The following is a 13,407-nucleotide window of genomic DNA, read 5'->3' on the forward strand; positions in this document are numbered from 1 at the left end:
GTTTGAAATGTTAATAAAACCAGTGATTTTCTTGCTGCTGTTGAGGCACTGCTATTATTTCGAACACAACTGTATATACTGATAATTCCAAATAAGTGCACATAGAACATCTGTTCTATAACTTTGTTGTGTTGGAATGTAAAGTTTGTTCATTTGAAAATTTAAATTAAAAACTTTCTTTAATCATTTTGAGATCATAAAGTTAGTTAGGCCTTCACCACCTCCCATAAATACATGACATCTATAATAAAGCCGCGACAGGCTAAAAATCTTGTATTTCATTTTTGGAAAAACTTAAATCATGCAGCTATAAAAAGGAAGATACACACTCTCCGGATCAATTGCCTGCGCAGAGTCATTCCCCACCCTGGAAAAATAAGTGGTCTTTGACCTGAGAGGCAAGTGACACTGTAGTTAGGCGGATGCCATAAAGCGGTAATCTGTGCTGTGCTGCATCACCATGGTAACATGTGTGCCAATGAGTGCTGTGGATGGCAGGGTGCGTCTTTCATGGCACCGCTACACCCATCTGACTCACACAAACACACACGCTGTCATTATTACAAAACATCGTTAGCAGCATGCCAGACTACGCTGGTGCCAAACTAGCCGTCATGTTGATCCCAAACCCACAGACCGCTCACAGATTACGCTGAAAGCATAGCGAGTCAGGGGAAAACACTGCCAGCTCCATTCCTTCCCACTCCACTTTGACTTTCTTAGATTTATCTCATCATCTTTCCCCTCTTCCCTTCTCTCTTCAGCTCCTATTCACTCTACTTCTGATGTAATAGCTCCTTTTTCTGTCCTTTAACCTCTCATCTCTGTTCTAGTCCTCTAAAATCTCAGTCTCTCAGCCAGCTGGCATCAAGACACAAACCTTCCTCCACCATGGCCCAGTGTCAGGCTCGAGCACGAGTACCGAGGAAGGAGGGAGGGAGACAAGTACGCTGAAAGGAACAGTAAAAAAAAAAAAAAAGGAGGTAGGAGAGGGAGTCCCAGGAAGACAAAAGAGATGAGAAGTAAGGACAGCAGGTGCACAAAACAAACGTAGTGAACCAAAAAAAGTAGAGAAGGAAAGAGAATTGAACAGAAACAAGGAGATGAGGACAACAAGAAAAGTGGAAACAAAAGGTAGTCTTTTCTTTTCTTTCTGTTTGGCTTACTATTTCTTCTTCCCATTTCATCCTTTCTTTTTATAATCACTCGAATACATTCTTATAATTCTTCAGCTTGCATTCATTTGCATGCGCAGATACAAAAAGACTTGCATGCCCTTGAATTCACTGTTGAAAACTCACACATTTACAAATCCATTGCGGCTGGATTAAATTCCTGAATCACCCAAAAAGTTGATATTTTTCAAAAATATATACATGAATGGGATATTTTAAATTTCACTGTAATGATCTGGGGCATTTCATAATTAAGATCAAGTCCCAGCTTGCTTTATAAAGTATCCCCCTTCATCAAACAGGTGGACAAAAATCAAGTAAAGTTTGTGTGAAATTTGAAATATTCTCCAGTTAATAGGCTTTCGCATCGAGAACGACCCGATACCGTATAAGCGGTCGAAGATGGATGGACATCAAGAACGAGACCTTTCCACAAACTGACTTGTCCTTGAAGCCTATTTAAAGCTATATACTTTAGCACTCAATACACATCGATCTTAAACAGTAAAGTAAAAAATATACTGCTATACTGTACTACTATTACCCCGCCCGACAAATTTGAATTAGCAACTTGTCCGGTGTATTTCGATGGAGTTCAGGGTGGTGTCAGATTCAGGCTTTATTAATAATGCAGCCAGAGTTTGATGACCTGGTGCAGTGATGAGAGGAGCACTCACTGGACAAGATTAAGGGTTACCTTAGGTAAAACTCTAGTTTGAAGGGTCAGTTCATATAGCTCAGTTGACTATAATCATTTGCAAGCCTATATTGTATATTTAATAACCCTTGTGTTGTCCTCCCGGGTCAAAAACTGACAAAATGTTGACATTTGCATCCCTTTTTCAGACTTTTTTATTTTCACTAACACCAACTTACTATCACTAGTTTTACAGTACTTTTTGGAATTCAGGGTTAATAACCCTTTTTTTTTTAGAATTATACCTAATATTGGAGTTAAAAAAGCAGAAATTATGAATTATTTTTGAATAATAGTTAAGATCAGAGGAACAAACAGATGAGTTTTGTCAGGAATGAAAATGATGAAAAGTATTTGCAAAGAGCATTGTAAGGAATTCAATCCATTTTTTGTGGTAATTTGGTTAAAAGAAATCCATATTTCAGATATAGACATTTTTTAAAGGGGTCAAATTTGACCAGAGGACAAAAGGAGGGTTAAGGCAATCTAACCATGGTGAGGTAGAAACCGTATTAAAGTACATATTATTTTTTTCATATACTTTGACTTTTGGCCATAATGTAATATGGTTACACCATAGGAGAAAATTTCACTTTGGTTGGAAGGCTGTGGCCCCGGTTCTGCCCATTTGTTGAGAGTTTGGGTCCCAAACGAAGTCTGGTACCTCTGGTTTAGATTGTGTTAACCTTCCACAGGTTAGTTCTGGGGGAATCAGCTGCAATGGATACAGACATGGCTTTCTGTTAACTTGTGTTTCTTGAACAGGGCTTTTCTAAGAGTCACTTGCTTAGAATGGAAAAACTAGACTGAATTTTGATTTAACAGATCCAATTAACTGGCTTCTGCTTCTTTCTGGGACACCACCCTGTCTAAAAAGGATATGTAGATTCTGAACATATTTCTCATAAACCCGATGGTTAAAAAAATGAATGAATGTAATGAATCAGCATTATAAGCCGTTCTCTTTTTATTTCAAGGAAAATTATATTTATGTAATGTTAAATCTCCTACCTCTAAACCTATCCATCAAACGTGACGTTTCTGGGTTTGTGGAATAGAAAAGTAGGAGAACAGATCTCAATTATTACAATTCAGTTGTCAGGACTATGATCAGTACAGCGTGAAATGTCAGGAAAACGTCCTGCAATGTCATAGTTTCTGTTCTCATAAACACGTTGTCCCTGCAATAACCCATGTGTATCTTGTCTCAGGTCTTGCAACAAAGATAAGACAACTGAGTTGGTGTGTAAAATGTATTTCACACACTCTTCAGGTCTGTGTGAGAACTACAGCAGAGATCTGATGGTGATTAATTAACTTGTAAAGTGGAAATTATAGTGTAGGATTATAGCTTAACGGCATATTTCATAATTAAAACATACCGTTGTCAAATAAATGAACACACCCATGAAGAAATCAGCAAATGGTCTGAGGGAAAGTATTTGTTTTAGACTTAACTGTCTAAAGTTCTACTAAAAACCTTTGGCAAGATGTCTTCAAATTATAGCCTTACTGTATTAAAATAATCGTAACTCAAGGTCCACTTCCTTACTTTTTCTAGGCCTTTCATTCGCACCCTCATGGCATTCATCAGAAGCTGAGTTACATACTTAGGTCACGTGATGACAACACAGTCATCTGTAAAGTGGTTTTCACACATGAACTCTGGGCAATATCCAACGAATCCGTCTCCGACATAGTCCAGAGTTCTCCTTCTTGACCCTTGGATGTTTGATTTTTTTTGCTTTCGTAGGAGCGGATCAACACAGATTTTGTACAAGACTAGGCAGGTAAAAGAGTGCTTGATGTAAGATCTAAGGGTTTCAGACATTTGCATTCCAACATACAGCTCCGCCGGGCGACGTCTAAATAATTTCAGGTTTGCCATGATTGTGTGAAGATAACTGAGCAAACTCGTAGGAAAAGCTACTATGTGTACCTTGAGTTATGTTCTTTTTTTCACACTCCATTACCATTTAAATACACAAGAAACGCATGCACAGTCAACTATTTTGATTCTAGATCTGTCTTTCATAAAAGTACGGTACACTTACCTTGGGCTCCATGGAGATGAAACTGTGGCGACCGCGGCTGGACAAAGTAGATCTCTTGATGGTCCGGCTATGGAAGAAGTGATAGTGGTCTTTGAGATCCCCGATCTGCAAAACATATACAGACTTAAGAAAGGTATTCATTTCATAGCCCTATCTACCTCACCATGACTCATTAGTGTAACTGTAAAAAATTGTTTTTTTATTCTGCTCTGTGAGTGCTTTAACATACTTTAAAGTACTTTTTTAAAGTTATTTTTCATAAAGTAGTAAAGTTACAATGTTCCATGTTGGTTTGTGAATGTCCATGTTTTTCTATGTATTATACATAAAGTTTTATTGAGGTCTTAAAAACTGTCAAAGAAAAAGACAAAGGGACATTGACTAAAAGGTGAGACAGAAAAGGCAGACAAGTCAAACAAACACAGACAAAGACGCAAAAAGACAGAAAGACAGGCTGAAGGCAGACAAATATACAACAAAGACTTTGAGTGACAGAGAGATGGGGAGGACAGATAATCCGCAGACAGAAAATGATAGGCGGACGGCAAGCTGCTGGATGGTGATTAGTTTTAATAATTGATAAAGACCATACAATCCCTCAGATGATCAAACTGTCATGGCTGCCAAGGGTCCTGTGATGCGTCACTGATCCATGGCTGAGCTCCACCGCCAAAGAACACATTAGATCAGCTTTCAGCTCAGTGCTCATGCACATACACACATTCCCCAACTTCCAGACTGATAAAATGAGAAACAAGACAGTGCCAATAGGCCTTGCTGGATCACCTTTCATCAAACACCAAACATTAGCTAAACATGCAGCACACATCACATGTCTTGGGTAAAAATCAGAATTTAAAAGCATTCTACATACTTGGTTACTGATGGATACTGGATGCTTCTCATAGTGCAAACAGGTCTCAACATATCGTGCTTCCACTGCCTATTTAATCTACCCAACATCTGCACTGCCATTAGCAGGCCACCCTTCCCTCTAGGAGTGTCTCCATATGGGGAGCTGCTGGGAAAACTCTCCACACAGAATTAAAAAAAATAAAACCCAGGTCTAAACTAATGCTGCACTGCTCTTGTTAAAGCCATCCATAGTCTGTTGTTTGCACACAAAAAAACACTCACGTATTCCAATTGCAGTGAAATTTTGAAAATCACAACTTTTATAGAATAGAATACGTTTTGTCATTGGACAGCAGCTGTCCAACGACATTTTTCTGCAGCTCACCCTCAGTGATACACAAAATAAAAATGATAAGTACCCTTATCCAGGAAAAAGACACTACATTATCTTCAACACCTCTTCAGGTTGTACTTCATCTCATATTCGATGACTTTCCCAAACTTTTGGCTTGAGTTGTTACAGTTATAGTTATGACAAAATGTGATTAGGGTTTATAGTCAACCAAACTTTCATTCTAACGCAATAACTTACAGAAGGAATCACAACTTCAGCATAACCATTGGTTACTGGGAATTATGTGGAAACAAATTTGTGAAGTCAAACCACTTGCAGTTCAGTGGATAATAATGTCTCACATCACATACTTTTTCACTGGATACACATGTGAAACACTTCCATGTCACTTGATACTTAATCCTGCCAGGAATTGCTAAAAGGCAATAAGACATTTTTTCCCTGGAAAACTGTTCAGAGTGTGTCATAGCTGGGTCAGACTCCCAAACTACAAGCTCAAGTTTTGCCTGAATAAGTGGGGTTCAGATACTAAGTAGATTCATGCTACACAGAGCAGATGCAATAGTCTTATTACAGCTACATTTTTTTAAGTGACATCAAGGATAGGCTACTCTTACTAACGTAATAATATATTTTACTTCACATGCATTAGCATACAAATGAGAATTGATAGGGGTAAGCTGGCTCTGAAATTGTTATCCCTATCCCTCTGCCTATATAATATGTAAACAAACTGGCCCAAAAGGATAATTAAAATCGTCAACTCAAGCTAAATCAACAAGCCAAAAAGTAAAATAAATTAAATACGGATTTGTTTTAATGGTCATCACAGAAACTGTATGATTAGCATGGATCAAAATGATGATGATACCTTGAAGAAGTGATGCATCAGTACAACCTGCTTAAATGATCTCATAACTTGTTATTGATGCAACCGCCTCGAGTCCATGTCTGGCTACAGATCAGCCCCCTCCCTCTCAATGGCTCAAAGTCCTTTCCCATCTCTTCAAAACACCAGTTTGAACAGATATCCACATCTAGGGTCTTGTCAGCTGATTTGGACTCAATTTGGGCCACTGTCTTAGTCTGGGAAGGGGGCTCCATGGTTAAGAGGATTACCCAGAATTCCCCAACGAGGTGCTCTCTCACTCCATGCCAACTCTTTTCATCCATCCGTCTATCTATCGTCCCTTCTCCCTCCATCTCCCAGTGTATGGTTATCTTTGTCTGTTCTCCCTTTCCACCCCTGTCAAGAAGACTATATTGTCCCTCTGTTACATGTTCTCCCTACCCATCCCCCTTTCTCTCTCTTTAACTACTTGGCCTTCCTTCACAACATAAAACCTCTTCTCACATAGCAGTCTTATCCCTAAATCATTTATCACAAACAGTCCAATCTTTATAAATAGTCCACGCAAGTTTAATTCAATTAAAGTATATTGCTCATGATTGTAGTGTATCTCATTGCAATCTACAGCAGCGTTAAACTGCAAAAACAATTGCAATAATTTATTTCCCTTAACAACTTTACATATATTGTCCACATACATCACTGATATAAGAGGGAGGGTTGATGATGGGGATGTCAAAGTTCACATTAAGAAACCAGAGTGTGCTGTTATCGCTCCCATGGGAGCGGCTTTCAGCTGACCCCGAAAACCAGGAAGTGAAGTAAAACTCTTGTCTATGAGGTGTCAAAGTCCAATGAACGCTCCATATTGAGATGGAAATTAGGGCGAATGGTGGGGGTTGGGGGCGACACTGCACTCCACAGGGGAATTCCTATGGGGGGCTGGTATGGAAAGGGGGGGGGGACTCCACACATTAGTTCCCGTCAAAGAGAGGGGATAAACGAGGCCATTAAGGCCTGCTCTCTGGGGAGTGTAGTGGGTGGGCGGGCTGGATAAGGCGAGGAGGGAGGGGGGGTTCAATAGCTGTTGACTAGGCTACCTCACAACAACCTGTCAGAATGCCCCCCTCTCTTCCACGCTGTCTTTGCGTTGAGCACTGGCAAGTGCAGGCTTGAACTACCCACGTATTTCGGTCACGATACTCTGTGTGTACAAGTGTGTGTGTGTGGGGTCCATGTTTGTGTGGCCTATTTTTCATTTGCCCACACAAAAGGACACAGGATTTCTCTTTAAAAACTTTGTCAAAACACATCTTTAAATGACCAATTAATCCCTCCTACTGGACCCGTGCAGACTTCTGTTAATAATAAAATGACATCAAGTAAAGACAGACAAATCTCACACGGTGTTTCCCCTCACTTGATGTATATATTTTAACAGCTGTGATTGGTATTTATTTTAGACTTCACTAAGCATTAGCCCTCACATTTGGCCTTGAGAGTCAGATCTAATGAAATTGTAGGGTCTTACACTGTAGGTGCAAGCATATGCTCATAATTTTCAATATTGGCTCAGACCTTTCCAATTAACCATGGCATTCCAATTTTAACACGTTCTATCTTGTAGCTGTGTTTCATCTTTAGGCCTACTTAAGACACCCAGAAAAAAAAACTTAACTAATACTGACGAAAACGTATGGGAGTAACTAGCCTACTCAAGAATTCATTAAAAAAAGTCTAAGCAGAGCTCAAAAGGGGGCCTAGTTATGGGCTAAATTGAGATTACACTCACAAGGAGAAGTGCAACACTCAAATTTCCATCTCTTCCTACATGTAATGTATGTAATGTAAAACACTGTTCAAGTTTTAAATCTAAAAGTTGCCAAGTAGTCTAAATCAGGACCAGTCAGTGGAGGTTTTTGACTCAAACACTAGATGTACACTGTTAAAAAGGACCAACATAGGAATCGGTTTAACTGTATAGCTTTTGATGTCAATTCCAAGACCACCAACCAAACAGCACTAGCTGTCTCACTTGTGTGTCAAAAAGACCAAGCACATGAGACTGCTGTAGCTTTGAGGCTGATGGTGAGCTCTCTGTGGCTCCAGTCCGCAAACTGATCCTGATCCGCGGACACACAGTGAGGACTAGAGGCACCTGTTGTGCCATCCTGCTCTCTCAGTCTTCTTCATTTGTTCCCTGCAGCTTCTCTTTTCTTATCTGAGAGACAGAGAGCTACAGGAACAAGGACTGAGTTAGGATTCACAAAGAAGGTTCATGGCTCAGGTAGCATGAGGACTTCAGACCATTGGCGTTTGACTTGGTGTCGTTTGTCTACTGGTAAAGGAATGATAACCACCATGACATGCCTGAAAGAGTTGTCAAAAACAAGAAATGACAAAGACACACAAAAAGTAGGCAACTTTTGATAGAGGAAAAGGCGACCTACCTGTCCCAAGTTTCTATAGCCATATTTATCCGCTATCCGCTCGGCCACATCGGTTCCACCGGCTATCCTGACTGCCCAGTGGTTGGTGTAAATCCGAGCATTGCACGGCGGGGACGCAAAGCTGAGACTGAGCGCCAGAACGCAAAGCAAGCTTCTTCTCCAAGCGGCGTTGCGGACCATCTTCCCCCACTTTTAACCCGACTCTTCTCCTCCTCCTCCTCCTCAGCCGACCAGGCAAACAACCAAACTTCTCTTCTCGGCGAGCAAGACTCTCATAGACACACAACTATCCGGGCAAAAACACTTAAAGAGAGAGGGAGAGAGGGGGGAGGAACGGAGCCCCGAAGAGGAAAAAATAAACCTTATCCTCAAACCTCTGCTTTCCACATGGGAGAGTTGGAAGTTTGCGTTTCGTGTGCCGTCTCTCTGTCCCCCTCTCTCTTTTTTTCCACGGCGGAGGAGGAGGAAGTGTACGTGTCTGTGCGCGCGAGTTCGTGAACGTGTGTGTGCGCGCGGTGCTCCTCAAAGCTGATTTCGCTTCTCCGCAAACAACTCGGATGTTGGTCGTTCAGCTCATCGGGCTTTCATGTGGCGAAATGGCTACAGCGCCTCCCCACAAATAACTAGCTGACACTCTGGAGAGTAGAAACAACTAAAGCCGCGGGGTTTCCCTGCCGGGCTCCGCTGGGTCTTAAAGACACTCATCTCGCACGTCGACCAGACACAGCACAGGGGGGTCAAACTGGGGGCCAGGGAGCCACTTGGGGGCAAGCTTCTAGGGCTCGCTCCATAATGCCCCCCGGGTAAAATGAAGCATTGCTGCCTGGAAGTTAACCTATACTTTATTTTGATTGTCGTACCACTCAATGTTATAGCCTACTTACAAAAGAAACATCTAAAACTGTTTGTATATTCTGCAGTTTACATGTTCACTTCCAAAGCAAGGAGGAACTACAAGAAACTGACACTAAAGTTACAATATTGTTGAATCTTTAGATTGGTGCATTTGGAGTAACCATAACCGTGACCCCATGCTTAACCCCATTCTAACCCTGGCCCTGCTTTAATCCTATTTAACCCAGACAGGTCTAGCATTAAGCTATTCGTAATCCTAGATATTAAATAGAGAAAAATACAGAAAAAGGTCAACGGCTAGAATAGATTAATTTTAAAAACACATTGTTTCTTTTTTCCCCTCATTATTTATTATTATTAAAGAAAGAAAACTGCCAAAGCATTGTGTAAAAGAGGTACATGTATTTATCAATCATACTGAGATGATTAAAAATTTAGTTTGACATCAGGAAACATGCTATAATTTTAAGAATGTGTAGAGAAACATAGCTTGTGGTGTTTTCAACAATTTTGACAATACCAGTGAAAATTGATGATTCTAGACTTGTTTTGTTCGCAGTTTATAGAAGAGTTAATATTTTTCTTACAGAGACAACAGAGAGGTGTCCTAACCATCAACACTATATTTTCTAGTGTGTCACATTGTATTAGCTGATGCAAACTGCTGCACATGAATGGCTTTAAAATGTCCGCTAGTTAACAAGTGGATGCATTACTTTTTGGAAACTGCTTCACCCGTCCCACACCTTGAAATCTGCTGTTGAATGCAAGCCTTGTCAGTCTCCTGGCCAATATTGACATAGACATACCAATGTAAAGTTGGGTAAACCATGACCTCCACCTCAGTCACCATCCAATGGGAAACAGCTACAGAAAAAAACATATTATATATTTTAAAGAAAAGATGGAATTATTCTTTTCTCCCATAAAACAGCCACCCCTCTTCCAACTTTCTTTCTTTTTGTTGTTGTGATTGTCATGATTTATGGATAATAGTGGGGATTTATTAAATACATCTTGCAAAGACCTGGGTAAATAAGATTGAGTGGGTGTACTCTCTGCTATAATCCTGGTCATAAGCTGAGAACTCTCATACTGTAACCAACCTCACAGATAAACTTACGGTATGGGTTATGCATCCGCCACTGCCATGCAGGCCATCTGCTTTTCATACCGGCTTCATTGCATATTTTCCCTAAATCAGTGAAGCTCTAGAAGTCATGCCCCTCATCGCAACACAGGTCACAGCTGACTAAATGCTGTCATGGAATGCCGGTATTATCTGCAGTTGAGCCTTTCATTTACGGCCTTTGTTGATTGATGGGTTTTTGTTTTGCAGCAGTTTCCTGGAGATGTCTCTGTGCACAGCGAAAACTCTGTTCTGCATGAGACACAAGTGAAAATCAGCATAATTGCACTAATTGCAGCCAATTTCTCGCTGAATGGACCCCGCTGTCACATCTCACAACAAGCGGGGGGACAAGAACATCTCATGGTCCCCCAGATGGAGATGAAAGGAAGTAAAGAAAAAAAAAAAACATCCAGTGAGCGTTCGCCATTCAGCTAGATGGAGGGGCTTGTAATTTAAAGGAAAAAAAGGAGAGGAGACAAAACACAGCAGAAATTGATTTGAGTATCCAAATCAAGTACCCAGGTCACGAGGCCACCTTGAGAACCAGGGCCCCCAATTTCCATTCACGTCTAAAATGTCGTGATATCGTGTGTGACAGCCTCACAGCTCCCCGTGTTTCTCCAAGGAGTGAACCGAGTGAACCCCAACAAAACGTCTTTGTCAACATCTGAGAGCGGATTGGTCATGAGTGTCAACAAACACTCTGAGGGGCATTCCTGTGTGCATTCCTGTGCCCTTTTCAATGAAATAACAGTGCATCCCATGTTTTTGCCAAATGCAACCTTAAAAAAAAAACACAAAACTACACACAACCCCCATGATACAACACAATGGAAGGTTCCAATAGAAAACTAGCTTCATTAACCAAGCACACAGCCAAATTCTTCATTCAGTATCCAGCCCAACATTTCTCGGTGAGAACCTCCCACACGATTTTCTTTTCCCATCAAGGCAGAGGCATCATTGAACGTGTGCCCCTCTTACATTTTAAGATTACCCATCCACCACTGTTCCTCCACACCTCTCTGCCTACACTTTTACAGATGACAGCCTTTGCCTTTCCTTCCCAGATGTTTTTGCCTGCATCGGCTTTATCTAAGCTTTATGTGTTTGGTTCACGTTTGTGTTTTATTTATTTATTTGATTTGACCTACGCTGCATTTTGTCTTTACTCCTCATCCTTTCCTTCTTGTACCTTTCTGTTATTTCCTGTGGCTCAATGCTCTCTCTGACCCCCCTTATCTGTAACTCTCACTGGGTGGGCTTCCTGGGAGTAAAGGTTGACCTTTCACCTTCACTTTGACATTTGACCTTGTAGCTTTAGGTTCTGCACTTTAGCTACAATAGCACTTGCCACTCACCGAATTTCCATCCTCTCTGCTCGGCATTTCACTCTCCAATCACTACCGTTCCCTTCTTCTCTTTACTCTCTCTTTTGTCAGCCACATACCAGGCTATTCTGGGGGCACACACACTCTATACGTTCTGTTGAGAGATGGAAGAAGAGGGAGAGAGACAGAGAGAGAGGTGTAGCCGCCTAAAAGTTGGGTATCCTGTATTCGCGAGGAATGTTAAAATCTCCATGGTACTCATTCAGTATGGTAATGAGTCATCAGTTGAAAAAGATCAACATATACTAGTTTCTTTTTCTTTAGGTATTAATTGCTTGTGTTTAATAGGTTTGTTCAGTCTTCTTGAGACTGTACAACAAATATATGACAGATAGGTCTCACAACTGTGCATTTAATCAGTGCCCAGGTCAGTGTTATGCAGTATATGAAAGGATAGCTTATAAATAAGAGAAATTATTTTATTTGTACCTATAAGCTGTGAGGGACCCACCTGGTCTGGCCTACTGTGTCTGGTCTGGAGGTATGGATCCAACAGTTGACTTCAAACTGTAAGACATAGCTATACATTGCCACCTAATGGTGACTGTTAACATTACACATAAAACATTGCAGTTGAATTCTGTCAATATTTCCATATTTAAGTCCATTTACACTTTTACAGGTGTATAAGAATTACTTTTTATCGGTTCTGAAACATTATCTGTGCCATGCTCTAAATTAAATTATTCCCCGCACTTTACAATGATTAGAGAAAGTATAGCATTTTAAAGAAAAGTTACTGAAACTAACTGAAACACAAATTTCTCATTGGCTTTAATATTGTATCAATGATGTATTACTATACATTTTCATTGCATGATACTGACAGATCCATCCTTGTCCCTTTAGGGAATTTCAAAATTCCTTCGGATAAATCAAATATTACTATGCAAACAGTATGTTAATACCTGGGTATCATTGGGAATTGGATGTGATGCTCCAAAAATAATGGTCTAATAAATGATTACATTACATAACATTAAATAGGAAGGAAGTCATGGCCCAAGAACATTCTACTACCACGTTATCTAATGGTGGCCTTTTTAATAAAACAAATCCAAGTACAAAAATAATTAAAAATACAACAATATATTGCAATGACCAAAGAGAAAATATTCAAAAACTAGAAATAGAAATTATTTTAGGTCTTCCCCCCCATAAACCCCTCTCTCCTGCAATATTGCTTCTCTTAAAACAGCAAATGGGGCTGAGACATTCCAAAACAGAGGCTAGATATCCCAGTTTAACTCACATGCTTGTCTTTCCACATCTATTCACATTTGTTTTGCATCACTGCGTACTTGTCCCATCTAAGTGAATGTGATTGTATTGAATTATTGTAGGAATTCCGCCAAATCCCATTCCCCAAAATTTCCCGTTTCATCTTTTATATTTAACGTTTTGCGCTGTACTGAGTCATGAGCCAAGTAACACATTCATTTGTAATATTGAGGAATTTAAAAATACTGTTTATTTTTTGGGCATTATTAGATAGGACAGTTGAGTAAAGTGGGAGCGAAAGGGGGAAGAAATGCAAACGGGCCATAGGTCGGAACCGAACCCTGGCCGCTGCGGCAGGGACTGAGCCTATGC

General features: G+C 40.4%; 1 protein-coding gene across 3 annotated transcripts in view; it reads right to left on the reverse strand.

The window, feature by feature from the left end:
• Positions 1-9,098, reverse strand: part of pcsk5b (proprotein convertase subtilisin/kexin type 5b) — a 75,846-nt gene extending 66,748 nt beyond the window's left edge. The window contains exons 1-2 of one of the 3 annotated variants that reach the window (XM_034873077.1): positions 8,437-9,098; positions 3,927-4,031 (exon numbers count right to left, since the gene is read on the reverse strand). In XM_034873077.1, the coding sequence (XP_034728968.1) occupies positions 3,927-4,031; positions 8,437-8,616 (285 nt within the window). In that variant the 5' untranslated portion in view covers positions 8,617-9,098. The remainder of the gene's footprint in view (positions 1-3,926; positions 4,032-8,436) is intronic. The other 2 variants (XM_034873079.1, XM_034873078.1) reach the window with 2 other exon arrangements.
• Positions 9,099-13,407: the final 4,309 nt, after the last annotated feature.

This window comes from Etheostoma cragini, chromosome 5, assembly GCF_013103735.1.
Source record: "Etheostoma cragini isolate CJK2018 chromosome 5, CSU_Ecrag_1.0, whole genome shotgun sequence".
In the NCBI taxonomy this organism is placed as follows: Eukaryota; Metazoa; Chordata; class Actinopteri; order Perciformes; family Percidae; genus Etheostoma; species Etheostoma cragini.